The sequence below is a fragment of the Chroicocephalus ridibundus genome, chromosome 3 (assembly GCF_963924245.1).
Source record: "Chroicocephalus ridibundus chromosome 3, bChrRid1.1, whole genome shotgun sequence".
In the NCBI taxonomy this organism is placed as follows: Eukaryota; Metazoa; Chordata; class Aves; order Charadriiformes; family Laridae; genus Chroicocephalus; species Chroicocephalus ridibundus.
The window spans coordinates 90328712-90353800 of record NC_086286.1 but is presented as its reverse complement, the minus strand read 5'-3'; the positions used below and the strand labels follow the sequence as shown (position 1 = coordinate 90353800).

Genomic DNA, 25089 nt, shown 5'->3' with positions numbered 1-25089 from the left:
ATAATTATAGATATAATGCATATATAGCATTTACTATATTGATAAAAAGCTAGTCTTTTCACAATGACACACCGGTAAGTATTTACAATATGATTCAAATTTTAAGGAACAAATGTTTCAAACAATATTGTGTGGTTATATGATAAGAATAATTTGAGGAAAAATAAGAGACCAGTTCTAAGAAATTCCCAGACAATAAAGTACATACTCTTGCCAGGAGCACCTCCATGATCATCTGTGCACAACCTTTTTTTTTCCTCTTGTAGGAACATGCATGATTTAGCTCTTCCACATTTCTACCTAGTCACAGCCCTTAAGATGACATGGATAATTATCCTTAAGCTGTTTCAGATACAGAGTAATTGTGTCATTCTTCCCATTTAAAGATTTGTCCAACTGCAACATTTCAAAGTTTTGGCTAAGAGCAGGAATTACTATACACAAGTTTCTTGTCAATTTAAACCAACAGAGCTATGACAATTTACATGATTGAAAATTTGCCCATCTTCTACCCATCTTAGAACCATTTCACAAATTCTTAGTGTGAGGTTTTTGAACAGTGTTTTTAGCATTGCAGGTCTTTGCTACAAGGACACTGCAACACCAAAACTACTGACAGACCTGAAGTACACGAATGCTTTTTGTTATCCTCATATATGAACACTACCTAGCCGTTCATCTGTAATGTACTGTCCACAGTGCAGTAGATGTAAAGATGATCTTCTTCACCTTTAATGTACTGGCAGCATTTACTGTAAGGCAGAGAAGTGCTATTATTGCACTTTACAGAAGAAAAAAAAATAGATAGAGAAAGGCTGAGTGAATTGCCCAAGGTCACTTAAAAGTTTGTGGCAGCAAAGATGCAAACCCACATCTCCTCAACTGCAGGCTCATCATCTTGTCTTTGCAGCTTTGAATGAGAACTTTCTACGTGTGTTCTTCAACATAAACAAATATGTAACTAATAGAAACAAACCCTTCTCCAGGCATGGGCTTAAAGACTGCTGTAGATTCTCTTCTATTCCCAAATAATAAGAAGAGATAGTGAGAGGGCTGTTTCTTCATGCATTATCTCCAACCCTCTGAAGAAACACTAGCTGCAAGGAATTTGTCTTGAAGTGGGAGCAGTTAAGCCCACTGTTTGCCAGAAAAGACATAGGAACTCTTGAGAAACACAACAATCCACCTTCACCGAAAAATCTAACAGAGAAAAATCTGAAAGGCCTTATTCTCCTTCAATGCTGACCAGGGAAGCAGCTTCAACTACATTTGTACCCACTTCAAAATGCCTTCACATCATCTGCACAACATAAAGGAGGAACTGTTGAAGATGACCCATTCTCTCAAGCATTAAAATCTGTTCTACAACCTCCATGGTTCAGCTCTGACAGGCGGGCAGCTGACAGGCAGCTTTCGCAGCAGGACCGATGCACACCTGGGCTGTGCAGGTGCAGACGAGAGCAGAAATTTCACCACGACAGACTGTCTCTGCATGTCCTTGTCACTCAGGAGAAGCCTGGTCAGGAGCAGGCTGTGATCTTACAAGCACCAGTTAAAACCAGAGCTGGGGAGGAAGGGAAACTCTCCAATTCCAGGGCAAAAACCGACTGAGACAGAGCAGCAATAACCTCATGAGAGAAAGGAGTAAGAGGAAGACAGATGGCTCCCTGGAGGGGGGGACATAGGCTGTAGGTGTCATGCTGGAGCATTCAAAGTAAACTATTAAAGGAATTTTGCCTATTGTAATCCTGGTCCCATTTTGGTCGTGTTACAGGGAGGCAGCTATGACAAAGTTCTGCTTCCAGCACTTGTGGGCAAACCGAGTAATCTGCCTAATTGCTACAGGCGATGTATTTATGAGATACTGAGGATGAAGGACTTTTTGCCCTTATTAAAAAAAACAAAACCCAACAACAAAAACCAAACCCAAAAAACAACACATACACAAAAGGGTAAAACCAATAGTGAAATTTCTTATCCTGCTCACTTTTTTTTTTCCTAAATCAAACCTGCATTTTCCTTTAAAAAAGTAAAAATACAAAAACAAAGATACATTCGAATATCCTACTGTCCAGTAAATGTCTTATAGGCAATATTTATGGAGGAAAAAAATGCATCAAGCCCTTCCTTTGACAGAAATGAAGCACCTCAAAGTTCATTCTGTACCAAGGAATGCCCCTCCTTCTGCTGTTGGTTTAAATTACTCCTATCACCACAATTTGAATATGCGTTATTTGTCTTCAAATACCTAAACATAAATCTAGACTAATGCTGAAAAAAAATAAATCCTAGTAAGAATGCTGTGCCATTGATAAGCTAAAAACAGCATATCATGAGAAGGCAAACTAATCTTTCCGTTTACTTTGTAAATAATCCATTAGCTGAACTTCTATTTTAGGCTGGATGCTTGATGCTTAACACTTAAAAGTCCAAATACCCTTCATATCCCTTATAACAGAGAAGAAATTTGTAAAATGCCTTTGGTGCGTCAGCTTATCTTTGTACGAACGTTTTAAAGAAACTCACTAATACTGTAGGAAATGTAAGTGGGCTTGTTTGTGTTGTTTAATACTGCAAGTGTCATTTCATTCTTTAAAGGGGTTAGAGGAGAGGAGGGGGAAAGGGGAGGAAGTCTTACTTAATTTGTTGCATATGTCCCAATGTGTTATACAACTAAGTGTATTATACCAGAAAACTAAAGCAGTCTGTGCCGCAACAAACTGCGTGTAACTCAAAATAGGAGAATAATCTGGCCACGAGCAAGTCAAAAATTCAGTGAAACTTCCTCTCATATTATATATACACACACTTTACAAGCTACATCGAGTGTCCTTTCATATTCCAAAAGAAATACATTGTAGACACCAAACATACTGTACTTTTACTTAAAGGCTTCATCAAACCATATGTGCAGACACTTGAGAAGACGAGAGTGTTAAGCTTCCTAGGGTCCTAGAGTCAAAGAAATTCTGCTGCCCCCCGCTGCTAAGTAAGTGCACTCCTTCCACGGGGGGCAACATCTGCCGATCCGTCATGGTTCCACTTGGCGAGGACCCCAAGAAACTTCCTTGGGAAGAAACGATTTTCTCAGGACTGGCAGCCAGTTTAGGGGATGTGGAAAAGTTATATCCATAGAGCGCACAGGGACTGTGCAGTCTAAACGTGTTGTAAGAGCCTTGGTGGGTTTGATTAGTGGTAAAGGCATTGCTGGATGGGGATGGCATGATGTACTGGAGCTGTGGAGACATCCCTGAAATCTGCATAGATAAGCCAGTCTGTGGGCAGCTGAAGGCATCCCCATCATTGCCACTCATAGACATATTCACAGTTGTGCTACTCGACACACCGACATAGGAGGGAGTCCTCGGGGGTGCAAACGTCTCACTGGTTTGGTTTGTGAGCCTGTTGTAGGTTTCAGCCAAAGAAGTGCTGTATCTGTTCAGGGTCAAGCCTGAGCGGGCACAAGCTGTGTAGTCAGCTGGAGCAAGGCTACAGAGCTGGCTAGTGTTGGGACTGAGGTGGAAGGCTGGAGATGAGCAAGGGGAACCCGGTAAAAGGTGAGGGTGGGTAGATGGCACTCCACTGCCAGATCCCTGGAGTAAAGTAGAGGAACCTGCATTTCCTGCAAGAGAATGTTACAGTGTAAGAAGCATGTTGGGAAAGGTTCACCTCCTAGGTGACAGATCAAGACCTTTGTCTTTTATAATAACCCTTGACACGAAACATGATGCAAATTCAAAAAATGACATGTACATACATGTGCAGGGGAGTGTGTGCGTGTGTGGCACGTGTATTTTTTAAAGAAACACCCTGTCCAAGAAAGAAAACGTAAGTTATGCTTTTGCACCCATCACTCAATACTTAGAGCTACTGCCCAAAAGGTTAACTACTCTATTTGACACAGAAAGCAAGCTGCAAGGCAGCTAAGAAGTAGACAGGCGAGTACCACATCATAGGAAGCCTCCTTCAAAGTTATTAATTTTTGTATTGTCAATGCTGTGGCTACACCAGAGTGCATTTCAAACGCTCTCTGCCTGATTCACTGTCAGAGCACCAGCTAAAGAACCAGCTCCTTAGCTCAAATGATAGGGGGTCCCACAGTTCAACAGCTTCAGGAAAGTTCATAACTTCAGAACCAAAAACTTCCAACTACAAAAAACTTGAGAACAAAATTTCAGAACAACTTCAGGAAAAGTGTAGGCTGAGTACTGTGCATCATAGAATCATAGGGTTGGAAGGGACCTCTGGAGATCAGCTAGTCCAACCCCCCTGCCAGAGCAGGGTCACCTAGAGCAGGCTGCACAGGAGCGCGTCCAGGTGGGTTTTGAATGTCTCCAGAGACGGAGACTCCACCACCTCTCTGGGCAGCCTGTTCCAGTGCTCTGCCACCCTCAAAGGAAAGAAGTTCCTCCTCATATTTAGGTGGAACTTCCTATGCTCAAAAAAGCATGTCTGCTTCATTTCTTGAATGGGTAGGTGGAGGTTTAGGTTTGCAGCAAACGGTTCACAAACTGTTCATTTACTGATATCAGAACTTTTTACATGGGAAATACCAGTGCTGAACGCTCCTGAGAACATGCTGCTTGCTACAGATGAAGCCTTTTCTCAGGACTGAAAGAAACACTTCCTTTTCTTAGAGATTATATCTCCCTGAAAAAAATGAGCATAGAATAAATTTGGCCCTTTCCAAGTCTCCCAGGCAGAAGGCACTTAATGCAGAAGATTCTTCTGTTTGTGAATCACATTAACTATCAAACAGCGTGATGCTGCAAAGAGATAGACGCTGTCAATAAGTTAACAGGTTTTCATGATAGGTGAGCTAGTAAAAAGAAAAATACATTATCAGTGAACTCTGCCTGCTTCTTCTTGCTCTGTTGACAGGCCACAACAGGCACAAAGCACCATGAGATACTGCCACATTCCAGAAATCCTGATGTAAGGCATACATATTTTGCTTCCAATCTACATCAACACCTCCGCTATCTGAAGATGGGCACTTCCAGCATTATCAATCAGGAATAATTTCTAATGGGGTCTTTCAGCAAGTCTCTAAACTACCCCACTGTCCAAGGTATAGATGACAGAAGGATGAAGGAATGTAAGGATGCCAGATCCCATCCTCTGAGCATCAACGAGCTACTTAACCTCAGGCAATAGGAGAAAAGGAAGTGGGAAGTTCATGGCAGCACTTTCCCTTCTCTCAAACAGTGTGACATATACAGTCAGTCTTACGCAGTCTGACAAATTGTTCCAGGTCTGATCCTGGCTTCTCATTACCAGCCTTTTCTATAAAGACCATCTCCCACTCCCATCCTCCAACCAAAACTTTGCAAGCCCTCATCCAACATATGTGTGACTCAGCACAAAAACTCCTTTTTAGTTGCCCACATCAGGCATCGATGCTCTAGATTTCTCAGAGGACTGGGCTAAGGAGAAGTTGATAAAAGTTATTTCTGTGTATTTCCTTATTTTCTGGGTTTTTGGTCTGAAGATGCTTAATGAGTCTGGAATATATTAACAAGAAAGCAGGAAATGTGAAGAATCAGGAGCAAGATGTCTGATTTAGTTGGGAAACAGATGAGAGGTTTTCTATATGCCGAGGGATGCTTTGGAAATAAAGAGACTCAGAAAAAAGCACTGAGACACCCCTCTCTGTCGAAACAGGCCATTTAAATACCCCTCCCTCCCCCACAGCACTACCTGTATGATGGTGAAAGTGGGAGCCAAGAGGTTATGGACTGGGGAGCAGGAAAAAGCAAAATGGAGAGAAAGTCCATTTTTTAAAGTTCTAGGATGCAGATAAAGCTTGCTGGGACTTTTAATGAACAATTTTTAGATCCTTAGGAATCAAGGAGGCTTTCCCAGGCAGAAACCCAATTAAGCTTGCCACTATTGATTCATTACTTAGCGGACATTTCTTCTCTCATTCCATTTTCTTTTCTTAAATACACAAGTAATTTCTACATTGGAGTGTGGATGTGTACAACAGAAGTCATCTATAAATGATCTCTGCCTTGTGTATCTTGCCAGGCCATAACACTAAGTTATACCATTCTTAATGGTATAACACTAGGTTATACCATTCTTAAATCTGGCATCTTCTCCCACATGAGATCTGATCTGTCTTTACGATCTAACCTTATAACTGCCACAGTGGTGAAGTCAGCACTAATTTTCTAACAGAATAACTCTGATGAGAGGTGATGGCCTGCACTGGGGTTGGTTCGTTGCTTTTCCTCTGCAAGTGACACACTCACCTAGATTTTTGTAAAGAATGATGGGTGAAGCTTTATCTTTGTGTATTTTTGTTTTGAAAGAACACAAAGAAGATGGTTACCTTGTTTGGGTATCCCAGGTATATCTTCAAATGTAAGTGTCCTCAATGAAGGTCTCCAGAAGGCATATGACTCTACCAGAGCTTCCAGTCCCATTCTGTTTAGAACAAAACCAACATGGCATCATGAGATAAAGCTGTATTTTCTCACATTTCTCTGGATACTTTACCTCAGAAAAATATAGACATTAGTAATATTTCAGGATTATTTTGAAGTTGATTTTGCTGTTTAGAAGAGAGCCTTGCATCCTCACCCATGAGATCTCTGTGATCTGCAGTCACTGGGCTGGCAGCGTGCAAGGAGTTTCCCAGTTCCGCAAGTCTGGCAGTCTATTTCAGTTTTGGCTTTTTTGGAGTTTGGGGGTCTGGGGTGGACTTGACTAAAAAGACGTTAAATGTTTTCCTAGTACAACATTTCCGTAATAGAAACTGCTCTAACTGCCAGAGGGATGACCTCCTATTTCTGCCCAGAACAAAGGTGATCCACTGACAGCTTCTATTAAAATAGGATTCCCAGTCATTACCATGAGTGGGAAAATCATGTTTACAACATGAGCAAGGCATGTATAAAGACATGTTGTTTCTTGGTTATTACGTGCTGAGCAAAACGCCTTTAGAAACTAAAAATATTCTGTCATTTTCTTTACACAGTGCCATGACAAAACAGAAGTAACCGGGCAGACAATCATGACAGACGGTATTTAGAAGAATCCCTATTTCCTGAAGGTAAAGGCTCATTTGTTTTCCGGCAGCATTTTATGAATAATGTACCTCAGAGGTATAATTTTGCTGTTATTTTTGGCTGCTGGGCCCCAAAGGCCTGTTAAGTGTCAGCATCAGGCATGCACCAAATACAAGTGCTTGCCTCTGAGCAGCAGCACTCTGTAAACTCGAATTATGCAAATAGCCCAATCTGAAGCTACCAACATGTTCTGATACTGCTTCTTCCCCACTGCATTTCTAGCAGGATCACAAATGTATTTCAGGAAACAGTTATAAAGCATTTATTAGCTGAACCTGGACTAAAAAGATAGCCTTCATTTTGTGCAGTAATGGTGAATTTTCATTTCTAGTTAAAGTGGAGATAAAAGCCACCTCCTGGAGGAGTGTAGCCAAGGCGATAATTTATACAAGATGCCTTCGAACAATTTCCACATTTTATCACCACCCTAATTTACGCTATCAAATGGCCAAGTTTATTTAACAAAACAGTTATGTTTTTCCTGAAGTATTTAAAGGGAGAAATTCTGGTCCTTTCCTGAGTAAAAGTTTTTATAGGGTCAAACTTAAGGCCTAACTGAAGAATGAAACTATTCTCAGCACATAAATTCTGTTGCACTTTGCAAATGCACAGGGAATGCTTTTAAAAGGTGAAGCTACTGACTTCTGTAAAATAGCCTGTGGGACTGAACAGGAGTGACCTGAAAGGGAATATTTTTAATTAAACAGAATTACTGCATGCAGCAGTGCATAGTAAGATAGCTGCAATTATTAAAACAATAATGAAAAGTTGGATATAATGCTTCCACAGTATTATTTTATTTTTTTTTACAGTTTGTTGCAGAATATAACGCCTAGCTTAGAAGTACACGGGCTAGAAAAATAAAGATAACCCAATCTTAACATTCCCTTTCAATGTCCAGTAACAGCGTAAAATAATAATAATAATATAATAAAATAATAATAATAATAAAATAATAATCAAATGAGTAGACTGGCAATTTAAATTAAAAAAGGAAATTTTCCTTGACAACTAAAATCTGAAGTGCATTCCCAAACACACTTATTCAGTACCACAGAGCCTATCAAAGAAAACAGCAATACTGACTTCAGTAAACCGACATCGAATTACAATGGACAAGAGTTTGCAGAGTCACTTCTGTAAGGAGAAACACTACAATAAAAGCATTCAGACCTCATCTAAAGCCAGTTCCAAAACATTTATTCAGAGGCTGGCCCTTCCTACAGGACTGGCCTCCAATCCATTTCTGTAAAGTACAACTGTCTTTCAAGTCAAATATCCTGCTTTTTTTCCAATGCCCGAACCAAACTTATTCCTAGCGGACAAACCAAAAAACCACTCTGAATAGCCCCAGTCCTACAACTGGATTTGCAGTTCTCTTGCTGCACCTCGGATAATACCAGGTCTGTCCCGCCACGTTAAATCCAGTTTGAAAATGGTTTGCGAACAATTCTTTCCTCTCTCATTTGAAGGTCATCTTTCCTTGTTTCATAGAACATTACGGAAGAAATTCAAACCTCACTTAAATGCAGAAATTTCAGAGGAGTCAGGGTTTCACACTTCTCTCTTTAGAACTTATTTTATAGCTCTGCAAAATAATGCATAGCAGAGACACTGCCTACGGAGAGCTGTCAATCAGGGCACGTATGGCAACTTTTTCCTTCCCCAAGTACATACGGCATGTTTTCTTTCTTCAGTCACTGCAGTTACCTGGAAGTTACTGTTCACTTAAATGAGGACAAAACTCTATTTATGCGGGTGCCTGGGGCATCCCTTCCAGGCCCCAGGACGGAGCGTGGCCAATTGTTTTTTGCTAGAAGACAAAAATCTTAGAGAGCAGCAAATGCAGAGTGCAAACTGAAAAGATACTTAACAGTGAATTCCTGTGAATCTTTACACTACCCCCACCCCTGCCATAACTGTTCGTCTTCTAAAAACTGCTCTCGTTTGCTGTCCAGGTTTAACGTTTATGTGACTCAGGTGGAAGCACAGAACAGGCTTTACTGCTGTGGCCTCCGCTAAAAGAGAAGCTTAATAAAGCAGCTACCAGAAGATACTCTCTGAGCATTCCTACCAGCACAGTCTGCTGCCTTCTCTGCAAGGCTGTCATAAATATAGCAGCTGTAGACACCAAACGCAATGTGGTCACTGGAACTGATGTATACTATGCACCACAATTAAATGCTGCTTTTTTTAGCTGAAATGGTTTAACATACAATTCATAACAGGCTTAAGTATTTTGCATTAAACTGTCTTTGGATAAAATACCTCATCAGTACTGGCAGCAGGGACTAGACCCAAGTCTCCACTTTGCACTACTCAGATTCCCCATTGCTATTTTGAAAGATTCATGGATCAAGAGAGAACAAGCAATTAATCAGCCCAACTGCAACAGAGGAGGTGGAAACCAAGCTCATTTCAAGGTCAACTATAGCATAATAGCAAAAGTATTCACCTAGGAAGTGGATTTAAAACTCCTTAGGCTAAAGAGACGCTTGAACACAGGTCTCCCACCTCCTAGGCAAGTGTACTAAACACAAGGTTACTGCAAGAGGCGACTTAGTTTCTCTCCCTTTAAGTAAAAACAACAAGCCGTTCATCCATACTAAATGCCACTTATGGGCAAGAAAGCCTGGGCTTACAGTTTGACACCACTATCTGCAATTTGTGTCTCCAGCCAGAAGAAAGAGGAGATTTCAGAAGCAGAAGCAGCCTGAAATCACACACCTGAGTATGCATTAATGGCATTTGCAGCCTTCGTGGTATGCCGCCGCTTCCACCGAAAGGAAACTTGAGGACACGAGTCAAGCCATGTGCCAACCTGTTCTTGACCGCGATGGTCAGAGGAGCAGGAACGGGAGCCCATCACCGAGAACATTACTGGGAAATCTAAGTGCTCCCTCAGGGAATCTAAGTCCCCAGACTAATTTGTCTGTAAATACAGCCATTCCCCTCTACCAGCCTTCACAAACCAATTCTGTCAGCAGTAACAAGCCCACCTCCTTCCCCAACACCTACCTGTTACGTCCCGAATCTCTAAACCCTTTGGCGAATGGATTCCTATCAATCTTCAGACGAGTTATCTGTGAAGACAATTAAAGAAATTATTACATGCAAATTCAGCTGAGTAACACCAAAAATGACTATCCTGACAGAATTAAGCCAACAGTGGAGTAGAAACATCTTCATGTTTGCATGGTTTAAGATGGTTGTCCTGAAACACAGCAAAATAAGGGCTAGCCTTCTAATCATTATTTTTGCAAATCCCCAGAGAAGCTAATAGGTATTTAATGCTACCAAATGGCAGGTTGGAATTCTTGAGAAAAATCTTCTGGCAAATGTCATTCTTCACCTAAGAGAGTATACTGCCTAACTGCAATAAAATTTAAATTAAATTTTATTTCTGTACGGGTCAAGAAGGAAATGTGAAAAGAGAGATTATCCCTAGGCTATTATCCTCCATAAAAAAAACCAGCACACACACGCATCCGAATGCTTGTAGTTTATTTAAATAAATGTGGTAGACACCAAATAATTACATTTCAGTATTTACATGCCTCTCCTGCTCTTCTCTTTGTAAAGATAGCAAGGCATATATAATTTCCCAAAATATAGCTGCAATAACTTACATGTAATTAATAAAATGTCACAGCATTAACTATGGTGTCTCTATGTTTAATACTTAAACAAATAGTAGTAAGAGCCAAACACTGGAGTCATGCAACCTGCAGTTTACTTTTGACTTTGGATCTGTGTGGATCCAGACAAACTGTAGTTAATAATATACATTGAATGCAGTTAATGAAAACGACTCCAACTTTTTTCAGATCCCAGCTTCTCTGTTAAGGTCCTGGGAGTCTTGAAATACTTGGAGTCAGTACCAAAAATGCTTTAAAAATTCTATACAGACATGTATGTATACTTAAATGTACAAAAACACCTTTAAAAATTAGACTGCTCTTTGCCTTGTGCTTCAATGCTGTATTTATAATTAAGACATCATTAATTATGCTAATTAGACTGTGTGATCTCCATAATAAGAATGACTTTTTACATGCAGTGTCTAGCCCACATGGCCTGAAGTCTCAGCTATAGCCTCCAGGCACTGCTGTAATACTATTAGTAAAAGCTATTTGTCATATGAAAAGGGTTTAGGCAACGCTTTTTAATAAGTGGTGTAATAAAAGCATTCGCTTTTCTCCAATCTCTTCCTTCCCTGTCCACTCTGCAGAACCCCTAAAGTGCTAAGCAGAAAGCCGACGTTACCTGTTGATTTTGGTACGCTGTGACAGTAGTGAAAACTGTCTCTGGAAAGGAGAAGGCTTTCACCCCTTCTCCTGAAGGGATGGGCTTGACCGGGGACAGATCATCTCCACAGTCTTTTCGGATGACGTGGACACGAGGCTGGTATTTATGCATAGAGTGAAGGATAATCTATGCAGTCATGAAAGGCAAAAGACAACATTTATTAGAAAGGACACACTGCTGTTTCAGGACTAATAGCTTTTTGGAACAGACTATGGTATGTGTTTACCATGCCACTTACTGGAAATCAAATGTTTTCTTTAACCTCTGAAGGTTCTTATTACAGTAGTCTAATCCCTGTGCATTTATGTTATTGCCAACCCTAAGCATTTAAAAATTATGACTCGGGAGCTCCAAATTCAGAGACTAGCTCAATTGAGAATGGCTCAAAAAAAAAAAAATTACAAAAAAAATCAGGGATGAAGCCCTGCTCCCACTGGAATTAGGAAACGTTTGTCCCTATTTTCCACTGGAGCCTGGATTTGATCTGACGGGATTAACATCAACAGCATTTGCCTTTTGTTTTTGGAACCTCCAGAATATGCTCGGAGCAATTTTCTTCCTGATATCCCAAAGGCTGGAAACATATCTTGTTTTGAATACAAGCTGAGACTCTCACACTCTGAAGGAGCAAAAACTTAAAAGTAAAATAATACTAAGATCCAAAACTCTAAAGTTTTAATAACCCTAGATTTATAATACATATCCACACAATACAACCAATACACAAACCCTTCCCAGCATACAAAAGCTCAATTAAGAATAAAGGATAAATGAGAAGTATATGAACTCATAGTGCATGAAATTAAACACAAAAAATACCTCTTCATATAGTTCCCAAATTTTAGAGAAGATTTAAAATACTGATTTTTTTCCTCCATTTTACACCACTTCAGCTAACCACTACTAAAACAGAAGACTTCAAGAAAAAAAAATAATTGGAAGCTCAGCTATTATTGTTGGAATGCCTAATAAATTAGTAACTCAATAAATAAATAGTCCTATGCCTATTGGCCTGTGGAACCCCTAACCAACATTCAGGGGAAGCTTTTTAATTTCCTGCTCCTTGAGTAGCCTCAGACCGTGTATGCGCTGAGGCACTCGACGGAGCCCCTATGCCAGACACCGTGGAAGTTCATTCATCCAAATGACACAGAGGACATTACATTAATTTGGATAAACTGGAGTTTGGCTAGTTCAATACACTTGGTCCTGGCCAGATGACATGACCCCATTTTGGATAAGCCAAGATTCTGGATAATCAGGGGGTTTATCAGCCTGTAAGTAAGGTTTTGACAATGACATCACAGGCTCCAATTAATTTGCTGAGGGAGTGTCCTATGGATGTCCTCATATGAAGCCTTTTCCCGGTTTCTGAAATCTTGCACAGAGCAAGATTTTTATCATGCAAATGTGTATTCTCTTTTACAACACTCCTTTCAGTTCTCCGCTGGCAAAGATCTACAAAATGAAAATGCAGAGAGGACAGCACATTCCTGACCCTGTCTTCCCGTGAACACCCAGTGATAACCGGGGGAGATACTGGTGCAAGAGAAGAAAAATGATCAAGGAAAGCTCTGTTCCACTGATGAAACCCATCGCTATTTGGTGCCTTGTCGTTTGCCTGGGTGCCACTGAGCGTACCACGTTCCGCTCCCACCCCGATCACTTCACCCCACCAGCTCTGCCATGCAAACTACCCACTTGCCTACACGGCGGATTTGACCGTACGCAATGATAACCCAGGCAGCCACGAACAGCTCTGCTCTCATGTGTCAGGACAAGTGAAGCCACAGCAGCGTGGAGATGACCATCTCCCACTCCTTACCCGGGTGGCTCTTGCAGCTAAACCGATCCTTGTCATCGCTTAAGAGCAACCTGGCTCGGCTCTCTGCTATACTGAAATTTCCGACTCTGACATACTGTCAGACAATTAGCGAATCCATAGCAGGACGTTTTTTTTTCTCTTGATTTTGTACCATGCCTTGTACAATAGGAACTCTGTTAATGACCAGGACTCTGAATTTTGAATAAATAATACGTAATAATACGTAACAGCAGAGCCCTGGTGAATTGAAGAACAACACTATGTACACAGGACATAAAAGGAGAGGGAGATGCAATGGCCACTCTGAAAACCACGTAGGCCTATTATTCTAATCATCGCCTAGACTTACCGTGTTAAAAAAGCTAAGGAAAAGGAGACTCCTGCTTTTCATTTCACATTGCTTGCATATTCAACGGCGCAAATGGGATCTAACAGTTTATCTGCAGAACCAGCAACTTTCCCTTCGTACCCCGAAAAGCCAACAATAAAAAAACCCCAACCAGAACAAACCCCACCAAATGCCAAGCACGAACTGGCATTGCTTTCAACCCACAGTTGAAAAGCCTGCTTCTCTCTACAAATCCCTCACGGGGCTCGACAAAAAAAAACACTCTGGGGAGGAATAAACCTCTCCCGCCAGATGTAAAATTACGCTTTGGCCCCTGCAAGCTGTCAAGAAATCATTATCAGACAGGAGACGCCGCAGCAGGGAGCCCACAGGTAGGCAGCAGGGCACGGCTGGGAGAGCAAAAGCGGCCAAGGCACCCTCAGACACAAAACTGGGATTACCTTCGGGATTACCTTCGCAATACAGCTTTTGAGAGATGCTGCCGTGATGAGGCCTCAGAGCTGACCCTGGGCTCGGGCACCGCCGTAGCACAGCCATCACAGCCAGCACAAGCGAGAGCCCTGTCCTCTTTCCTGGGGGAGATGCCGATCCCCCGGCAACTCGGCGGTGCGCAGATTCCACAGCCACCTCTCCACCCTGATGGGTGCTCACCTTGCTGCTGTTTTCACCAAAAATCCTCCTTTGTTCCTCCCTGCAAAGCCCATGTATTCAGGCTTTCTGCAGTCAGGGAAGCGTGTGGGGCCAAGGAGCATGGATTCCCTCTCCACAAAGACAAAAACTGCAAGTGCAAATGCTGATGTTTCCCAGCTTTTCATTGTCACAAGAACGTATAACTACCCATTGACTGTAAGCAGAGCTTGCTACTTGGAGCCAAGTCTGGGCAGAGTAACAGTCCGCCTCTGCTTCCAGCCTCACCCCGCTTTCAAATGGTCAAAAAAAAATAAAAAAATACCAACCACCAAGGAACAATTAACACGCTAACAGCCTCATTTTCACTAAAAGTTAAAAGATGTTTCTCTGCATCAAAAAATACTCAGTTGAAAAGCATGGAAAATAGCATCAAAAATATTGACTTTTCCCCCTCTACTGAAATTCAGATTAAAAACTGCATCAACACAGAAAAATCAGCCAGCTCTAACCAGCCGGAGGGAGAGACTGCTTTGACAATGCAGCACTTACTCCACAGATGAGAGAGGGATGAGGGGCATTAACAAAGAGCGCCCAGAACACGCACTCCTCAGCGTCAACAGCAAAATGCAGGTTTACTTTTCCTTGCCATCACAGCACAGATGAAAGATACAAATGCCACAGTATGTGTCGAAACGGTGCCATTGGGCCGTAATGCCTCTATAAGCACACAGTCTTTCCGAAGTAGGGAGTTCACCCTGAGACTCCCTTTGGAGGTCAAAAATACGCAAGGCAAAAATACTCTTACAAATTTTGCTTGATCTCCTCAGCCTGCAAGTGGAACCCCTGTATCAGAGAGCGTCCTACGTGCAGATGCGCTTCGAAATCTCTCCGCAGAACAGCGCTATAAAATTCCATCGTCACAAACTCCCACTCAGAATACTGATGAACATAGCAGCAGGCAACGCGGAGCCCGGAAAGCGTTTGAGCAGCGAAGCGAGTTGTCTTAGAGATGGCTGATCTCCTTTCACAAGAAGCTAATCCCAGGCCAACGCAACGCGAGGGGAGCTGGCTGCCATGAACTACTACTACAACATAAATACTGCACAGGAACACTACCTGAGTGTCTGTTTGCAAATCCCGTCCCCATTCCCATGGACGTGGGTCAATTCTTTCACTGCTTCGGAGAGGTAATACTCTGGAATAGGTACAAGGGCCTTGGGTCGATCTCGTGTTAGCTCCCTACCTCAACACCCACAAGATCAAAACCTTTCTCTAGGATTTTAACACAAAAACCCTGCAAAAGCTGATACCTCTGAGGCGCGCGGTTAGAATAAAGGAACAATTTTGACAAGGATTAAAGCCCCAGAACCAGACAGCATGGAAAGCACACCCCAAGAACAACAGCTAAAGGCCAACACTGCTCGGACTACTGGAGGAATGATGGCAGGGTGTAGAGACCTCACTGAGGTTTCTCTGAGCCATTCTGGCTAAGCAAGAGGGGAAAAAACCCCCAACTTTCCAATAATCTAAAGTATACCCCATCTCCCATAGAAGGGTGGGAGAGTCAGAACACTCGATGTAAAAACAAATATTCGAGGGACAGTGCAGCCTTGACCCCTAGCTCTTCTAATCCCCCATCCCTCCCCTGGTACCCTCTTGAGAAAAATGGTTCCTTCCTGCTTATGAGAAACAATTGTTTTTTATATTCATCACAAAATATGATTATTCGTTTTCCATTATTGCTGGAGGCATTCAGAGGCTACATAGCTTTTTCAATACAGCATTCCACACTACCATAGCTTTAAAAGAAAAAATGTACCCATTGGAAGAGACACTTTTCTGCTTTCTGCTTTTGCCTTTTCTGGTAATTATGAATGACATGTTTGCAATTTCCCAGATTTGAGAAATATGAAATTATTTTACAGTCATCCTTCTTTTGTCCTTTTATTTTAATACTTAAATTTCCATTTTGGGGAGGAGGGGCGCTGCCGTAACTCTGAATCAGTTCAATGTGTCTCAAATAGCTGTACTAGGGCTTCGCTTCACTAGCTTCCAAATCGAAACACTTAACTAAAGACCAGAAAATTTATATCTCCCCAACATTATGAATAATGGTGTGCTGTGTACGCTACACAGGTTTCAGTTCAGAATAAAAACAAAGCTAAGATCTGGGATGGAAAAAATACAGTAATACAATTCTCTACATAGCCAAGATTTTATCACAGTTTGCGACTGCAAAGTGCATGGGTGGACCATGGTACCCACGTATCGCCCCTCCGAAATGAGTGAGTACAAAATCCAGCCGGCCTGCCCGCTCGGCCTTGGAAAAGTGACATTTTACCCATTCGCATCCGCTTCACTTTTTTAAGCCCTTACAACAGAGTCAGGACCCAGAGAAAGCAGCTCCCACTCAAGAAGAGTCACAAACACACAAACGCTAGGAAAACTAAGGGAACTGAGTGTGCTAACCTTAACTCAGATGGACACCGCCAAATGAGACCCCACAACTGTAATTCTGGAAAGAAGCAATGTCAAAAGTCTTTCTTACAAACCAAAAGAAAAGCACTGCTAACTTAAGAGATGTTAATATCCCCATATTCTTTTTAAGGAAAAGCACAATAAAATTATGAAGAGCGTTAGAGGAAAGGGAAGCTTTTTTTGCCTCTGTAACATGAAATTTGTAGCTCCTGCACCATTTGACCACAGTCTCGCGTTAATCTCCTTTGCAAACACAAATGGAGGAAAAAAAATCTCATGCTTAAACTTGGACTACGTATTGGCAAAATACCTGGCCTAATGTCACAGAGTTACAACTATACTGAAAGATGCATGTAGTATCTTTGTTCTCTGTGCCAGGTACGTTTTCTTTCACTCCCTTCCGTGAAGGAGAAAGTATCCTGGTTAATAAATCGGGCTACACTAAGGACAATGGAATCCACATCCTGTCTCAAAACTTGCCTCCAATATCTTAAAACTCTACCACTTGGAACTCGATGCTCCTTCTGAAAGGAAGCCAACATTTGCCATTTATTATGGGATTCTGCAAAACTAAAGACTTCACCCTGACTAAAAACAATTCTAATTTTTTAATTATTTCCTAAGGTGTCAAGTAAAACTATTTTAGGGATTGCTGGAAAGATACTGGCTTACATCTGTCATGTTTCAACAGTTTTGAAGAGAAAAGGAAATATTAACATAACACATTTTGTCACATTAGATAATGTCATAACTAAACAATTTAGACCTTGCAAACAGAACACTCATACTGCATACGTCTTCGCCAGTTTTTTCAGAAGTAATGAGCCTCAGCTGTGAAAGGGTCTTGCTTCATAAGGTATGTAATAAATCATTATCGGAGCAAACCCAGCTCCCATGTTGTTCGTTTTTGACTGCAATTATTAACACCTCATGGGATTTCACACAAATGTTTAGGTTAAGAAAATAGTTAAGTGTATTTTTATTCACATGAAGTTATTACACACTATTAATGTTTCTTCTGGCCGCTTGTGAATTTAAGCGTCCTTTTTGATCGGAGCAGAAGTTGCGAGTAACACACTCGGTGGGAAAACATGAGAGCAATTCTGCCCCTTCGTATTAGGCAATTTAGCCTTGTAAAGTCTAACTTTGCAGAAGGAGTTCTGTTTTTGAGGGGGGAGTAAAACAGCAGGCTCTAATAAGCAGTTAATTATCGGAGCAGAAAGTAAGCAGATTTCAGATCTGGACGGTAAAGTTCCAAAACAGCTTTGAAAAGTCAAGCCTATTTCTGGCACCCTGAAGCTGTACGTCAGAGTCTTCCAGGGCTGAGCAATGTGCCTACATATAGTCCTGCAGAAGAGCGAGTACTCACATGCCCTTGATCGTCCAGCTCGTTATTGGTAAGCTTCAGTTTGTCGAAGCTGATCACTTGTCTCATCCACGTCTCCCCAGAGGCGGGTGAATCGGGGTGAATATAAACCCGAGGTGGCACCGGGGAGTCGGCATTACCAGCCACCATCCACTTGGAGCTATGATAAACATACCTGTAAAAAGATAACAAATACCTATAGCCACAAAACACAAAATAATTTATCAATCAGACCCATTCAGTATTAATAAATTAGGGCCCATACCTATAGCAAGAACCCACCAATTAACAAAACCTGAAAGGACAATAAATAAAAGTGGAGTTTTTTTAATTTCAAAACATAGTTCTGGTATCTGCAAAAGTAAGGCTCTGCTCTGACCTTAGTCATCTTAAAATCAGGAACAGCCTTAACACCGGGCTCCACACTGAGCTTTAAGCTGGTGTCAGTTCATTGATTGCTACAGCTCCGCTCTGAATAGGCATCAGCAAGCAGGGAAGAATCTAGTCCCTCATTTATCAAATCGAGTAGTAATTCCATATTTGGAAGGTTTAACATGTTGAGTCTAATATAAGAGTCTATAAATAAAGCTATTGAAGGGAAAGAACGTTATGATTGGGAAAAATAATGAAACTATGTCAGACTATGCTCTTGGTATTTCTGCAAGACCATATTAATTTTCTGGAATAGTATTGCAGAAAGGCTTAAAAATGAAAAAACACAGCCCATATTTCATTTGATAGGCCAATGCTGACAAAGTCATTTTCTAATAAAAATAGTGCCTGCTTTGGTAGAAAACTTATTTTGAAGGCAGACACCTCACAGGGCAATTTTAAAAGCACCAATTAAAAACTTCAAGGCGTTTTTTTCCAAGTACAGTGAAATTCCAGTAATTCAGCTATACTTTTTAATAAAAACAAGAAAAACCTTATCAAATCATTTGTTTGTACAATTCAGTTCCTTATTAGAAAAAGACGAACGACATAACTGGAAATGAAAACAAAATGATCCAATACACGCACCGCTCCGTACAATTCATATCAAGCTGTAAAACTAAGATCTGGAGTGGAGATGAAACTCTCTCCTGGTGACAAATTCTCAGCCCCAGATCACACAGTCAGCTGTTGTAACATTTTTCATTTATTTTATATTTGATGGTTTATACTAAATACATGCTTTCCCTACAAAAGTAACTAAAGTCATAAAGACGCAGAAAATATTTTGAGCAACAGTTTCATGTAAACACTTCCAAATATTTACAGCAGGGTCCAATTTTGCCAGAAACCTAGACCTAGCTGTAATTTTCTTCATTTCCATTTAGCTTTGCCGTCTTCCCTGACAGCTAAAGACTAGGCTCCATATGTGACTGCTGTTGTATCTTTCAAATCTAAAGATCTACAAGACAGTTTGTAAAGCCACATGAACAGACAAAGTTAAAATAACAGTCAGCAATAAAAGAAAAAAATCATAGATTGCACAGCAAAGAATGAAAAGAGGAATCAAGGGAAACATGTGAAACACTCATATTCAGCGGGAAGGTTAAAGGCATGGTGCTAGTACACGGTTACAGACATTTTAGTTTGCCAACTAGGAAAATACTGCCCTTCATACTTAACTTCTGTTAAGTTCCTTCAGTTATCTGGGCACCACGTATCACGCTGGGCAGACAGTGCAGCTCATTATGACTGTATTTATTTTAAATGAAATGAGGTTTAAACAACTCATATGCAATATAACTGTTTTGAATTTTTAATACTGACATTCTTATTCAATTGGGAATAATTACCTTCCTTTTTGTATGAGTTAAGGAATTGCTCAGACCTTCCAGGAATGATATGCTCAGATTGCCAAGTAATGCACACATGCAACACAAAGCAAGAAAAGGGCTTTCATTTGAGCTGCACTGCACTGGGCCAAAGAAAAAAAAGCATTTTTTCTCTACGACACAGTCAGAAATGCCTCCTCTAACTGTATGTACTGCACATCCTCAGCTCTGGTATCTGCACCTGGTTGAAAAACACGAAATCTAAAATGGTCCTGAGAAATGTCTTATGCACCGCACAAGAAAAGGACAAAATCGCAGCCAATGAGGTAAGGACATGCAAAAAACACAGGGCAGTGTTTGCTTAGGAAACAAGGCAGCATTCCTGCAGAACCAACCTTTTGGTCTTAGCCTGAAATATTCCTAGTTCTACAATTAAATCTGCAGCGGTTTTCCCTACATTAGGCTAAGTACAGGGTTGAAACAATCAAACCAGCAATTGGTAAGGACCTGATCCTGCCTCCACTGAACTACTTGGCCAGGCTCCTCCTGGCTAGGACGGAGCATGGGATCGCATCTGTAAAGCAAGAGCTACAAAAAGCCCACAACTCACAATAATAACTCCTGCAAACATTTCTACAGGACCAGGGGTTTTCAGCAGAGTCCAACTTTATCCTTCGAAACACAACTGCCCTCCAAACAGCAAGACTTTCAGCACATAGTTCTTACTTACAAATGTTCAAAGAACTACTTTTGTTCCTCACATTATTCTTCAGAAAATAATGCCATCAATTCTTTAAAAAGCAGAAATTAGAAACATTACCCTTTGTGAATCCAAGCAACCAAATATCTAAGTGATAAACAGCTTTTAAATTAAATGATATAATAAATTTGAAGCTAGACATCAGTGCTAATAAAGTTATTAATAAATGTGAATGCCATTTAGCACTAGAAAAATGTGCATTTTCATATTTGTTAATAGGAAATAATTCCCACCTACATGATGAGCAATAAAATATGCCAAGATTTCCTGACCGCACTAGAACTGCGCTCTCTGAAAGCCAAAACCCGAGCATCTGCTCACACTACATAGACAACATCAGGCAAATGTATAAAGAGCTTCAAGAGAAACTTTAGTTGGTTTTGCATACTTGGCACAATTTGTGTTTTTTCAAATGCACTGGGATGAAAATGGGAATCCGAAGGAGAGTTAAACACGACCCTCGGCTAATTTATATAGTGTTAATGTTTTCTTCCAATAGCCAAGCTCCCTATGGCTTGCATCGTATGTTTTTTGCCTTAAAGTCACCATACCTGTATCTTTTGTTATCCACTGGCACAATATCCATAGCAATATAATACTGCTGATGTGGGTCTAAACCTGAGATCTTCACTCTCATTGCGGGAAACATCCGCCTGAACATGGAAAGAGAGAGGTCATTTTTAATATGAAACAGACTCGGGAATGGTTGTTTAGGAAAAGTAACCGGTTCGTGGGATTTTTCTCGTTCTTCCTTTTAGCCTACAGAGTCCTTTTGGACGATTATAGTTACATAGCCATGAAATGGCCCGTTCGATACGTCAAAACAGATTTCTAAAGTGCATTTACTCGAACAATGCTTCGTATGTTTTGGGATACGCTTTGGGAGTACAGCTATTACCACATCATTTCGACTTTATTGTTAGACAGTAAATCATTTGGGTTTGAGCCTTCACTTTAGCAGGACACGCACTTAAAGCCCGTCTGAGATGCTATCTGGAAATGTATTTCTGGAGATGCGCAAAGACCACCGCCACCCAGGAAAACCAACACTTACAGAAATGCAAATTGCCACTGGAGTTGCAACTGACAGCAGCAAATGGTGTCTCATGTCTGTAGCAGCAAATTAGGAAGCTAAGTCCACGGTGATACAATTATAACACTGCGAGGATGCAGTTCTAAAAGCCAACGTGCCATGCTGTAACCCAACAATATGGTCTTTATTGAGACGGGACTTCCTGTCTGCAACTTACTAAAGGTGAAGTGCAAGAGCTACTCTGTTTTTGAAAGGTATAGTAAAACTTCTTTATTGAAAGCAGAAACGAATCTACGAGGTAATTTCTAAAAAAAAAAAAATAAAAAAATACGTTCACAATTTAGCTGCTTCTGCAGAGAAAAAGGAGTAATTAACCGATGCGGTGGTTTTAACATAAAAAAATGCATTTCATAGCTCACGTTTGGCATGCCTTTTATAAAGAAGGTTCATTCTCGAAGCAAAAAAAAAAATTACAAATTTCTAGTGACGAGCTGACTGCAAGCTAATGAAAGGTACTTTTCTGTATTTTATAAACCTGCAAGCCATTCCAGTTTATTCAGTATTTGCTGCTGCTCTAATATATATATATATATAAATCAATTAAAAGCCGTTACTGGAAAGAAAAATCCCATCTCCGTTATTTCTGAATAAGCAGGAGGGTAAACCTGACTGCGGTTAACTAGTTTTCCCTTTTATTTCAGTGCACCTGTAAGATAAAACAGAAATTCCCCGACTGGACTCTCTTAAGACAAATGTTGCTTTGTGCTGTTCAAGACTGCATTTCAATCATTAATAAAGCCTCTCTGAAAACGTAGAAGGCAGCATATGGATCCAATAAAATATGTTTTTGTAATTTCTAATAAGTTCGGATACTTTTATACTACCCAGGTTTTTACCATGTGTAGCCACGGGAAAAGGGGAAAAGTTTCCCCTCCGAAGGACACGGCGCTTCCAGACCCGCGCCCTAATGAACAGGAAACCCACACGCTCCCGTGCCCAGCTAAAAATTATCGCCATCTACCTGCCTCGTAAATCTGGGTGGGTTTTTTTTCAACCCCCCCCCCCCCCCCCAACCCCGGTTTTTGATGTGCCCGCCCGCCCGGGGACAGATCCCGGGTGGCGGCCCCCGCCGGTGCCCGTTACCTTCCCGCTTTGGTGATGATCATCTCGGTGCCGATCTCGTGGAAGCGCTTCCACAGCTCGGCTCCTTGCAGGTCCACCCGCGGCGTGGGTAGCGGCGAGCCGGGCCTCGAATTTTTCGGGGAACCGCCGGGGGAAGCGGGAGGGGAAGCCGCCGGGAAACCATCCTCCTCGCAGCCGCCTGCGGAGAGAGACCGGCAGAGGAAGCCAGAGGGGACCGGGGCACCGCGGAGCTCCGAACCGGAGGAGGCGGGGGGGGTGTCCCTCGACCCCAACCGGACCCCACCGACCCGGTGTGGGTTTGAACCGAGGGGTGCTTCCCCCTCCTCATCCTCGGAAACAACACCCCTCCTCCAAGATGATGCTCTGCCGGCAGCCGCCCCGCTCCGCGCCGCGGCTGCCGGCGATGGCGGGGCGGGGGGATGCCCATGCGAGGATGGAAAGACAGAAGGGATAAGGAGGAAGGAGGGAACCGGCGGCAAGAGGCGGCGGGTCGCGGGGTGGCACTCACCGGCGGGGGCGCGGGAGGCGCAGCCCAGCTCCATGTCGCCGCAGGTCCTACCGGTGGCGGTGGCGGTGGCGGGGGGGGAGCTCTTGGAGCAGCAGCCGCTGCCCCCTTCGTCCTCCGCCGCTTCGTCTTCGCCGCCCAGCTTCCGCCGCTTGGGTTGCCGCGGAGGCGGCGGCGGCTGCTGCTGCTGCTGCTGTTGCTGCTTCTCGGCCCCGATGAGAGCCTCCACGGAGAAGGCGTGAGCCTTCAGGCTCATGGTGGTGCCGGGCGAGGACCGCCGCTTGTCGGCCATGCCCGCACACCCCCCACCACTCCCCCCCCCCCCGCCTCACTCCGCTACAGCCCGCGCATCCAGGCGCGCCGCGGCCGCCGGCACCCGCGCCCGGCCCGCCGCCCTCCCGTCCTCCCGACCGCGCCGGCAAGGGGCTGGGGCTTTTCCTCGCCTTTCTTTTTAAATCCGAGTTATCAGCCAAGTCTTTTTTTTTTTTTTTTTTTTTGGGGGGGGGTGGGTTGGGTTGTTGTTTTTTTTTTTTTAAAGAGGGAAAAAAAAAAAAAAGAAATCTATTCCTTTTTGCAGATGCGCTCCTTCTCTCCCCCTCCTCCTCCTCCTCCTCCTCCTCCTCCACGTTCTGCCCCGTCTGATGGGCCAGGCAGGACTGACATGGGTAACAAACGCTCTGCGGACACAAATTAGGGCTTGTAATTGAAATTTGTTGCCTTGATCTGTCAGCACTTCCAGGCAGGAGACCGGTGGGAAGAACTCGCTCATTAGTGTCACTGCGGCGGCGGGGGCCGGGCGGAGCCGCGGGGCGGGGGCTACGACCGCCCTCGGGCGCCCCACCACCAATCAGCGCCGCCCCCGCCCTGCCGCCCCGGCCCCGACGACCAATCAGCGCCGCCCCCCGGCCCCGGCCCCACCGCCCTACCAGGGGGCCCCCGCCGCGGCGGCCGGGCGAGGCGGGGGGGGGGACACGGGGACGGGGGCGGGGGGGGACGGGAACAGAACCCCCGTCCCGCACCGCCATCCCGCCCCCGGCCCCGCCGCCCCGCGCCCGGGCACAAACAGCCCCGCGTCACCCGGCCGGCGGCAGAGGCACCCCACGATAAACGTTAATGAGGCACCCCCACATCCCCCCCACCCCACCCCCGAGGCTGGTCGGGAGCCCCAGCTCCCCCCGAAACGCAGAGGGAAGGGGGGGCCCGCCCGGGGAGCCGCGTTTCGCTCGGGAAAAACGTTCGGACTTTAAAAAAAAAATGACGTTGTGGCCTTTTTCGCTGTTAGTGATTAGGTGGTGGTGGTGGTGGTGGTGGTGGTTGTTGTTGTTATTATTATTATTATTATTATTCAGCTGTTGCACCGCGTTGTTATCCAGGCACGGGCTGCAGAGGGGCTTCGGCGTAGCATCCGTAGCCCCCTTTGAACCCAACCGATTAGGCGCTGGGGCTGCAATAAAAAGAGAATTAAACCGAACCGTGTTTGAACACGGATGCATCCAGCCGCAGCAACTTTAATAATAATAATCATATTCAGGTGCACAGAATAGTTACGGGGAAAATCCTTTCCTATCTTTCCAGTGAGTAAAACTATGAAAAGTTACAGATTTGGACGCAGATATTATTTTCTTTGCATGCCCAGGGAAATGAAAAAACTATCGAGATTTTTTGTGTGTGTATTTTCTTCCCCCACCCACCCTCCCTTGTTGGGAGATATTTTTTTCCTTTTTTTTTTTTTTTTTTTTTTCCAGAACTAAATGGGGCGACACGCTCCCCTGAAGGAAACAGAATAGAAATCCTCCTTCTGTAAACAATCACGGGGCAAATCTCATGGTTTCGGGGCATAGGATCTCGGCTTC

The 25089-nt window shown here is 43.1% G+C and overlaps 1 protein-coding gene across 1 annotated transcript; it reads right to left on the bottom strand.

Moving 5' to 3' along the window:
• On the bottom strand, positions 1-23663 carry TBX18 (T-box transcription factor 18). The gene is made up of 8 exons (XM_063330055.1): positions 23240-23663; positions 22732-22909; positions 21107-21208; positions 18036-18207; positions 11343-11510; positions 10095-10159; positions 6338-6432; positions 1-3622 (listed from the first exon to the last, which is right to left on the bottom strand). The coding sequence occupies exons 1-8, from the start codon at positions 23526-23528 to the stop codon at positions 2898-2900; spliced, it is 1794 nt and encodes a 597-aa protein (XP_063186125.1). The 5' UTR covers positions 23529-23663; the 3' UTR covers positions 1-2897.
• Between the last annotated feature and the right edge of the window lie 1426 nt (positions 23664-25089).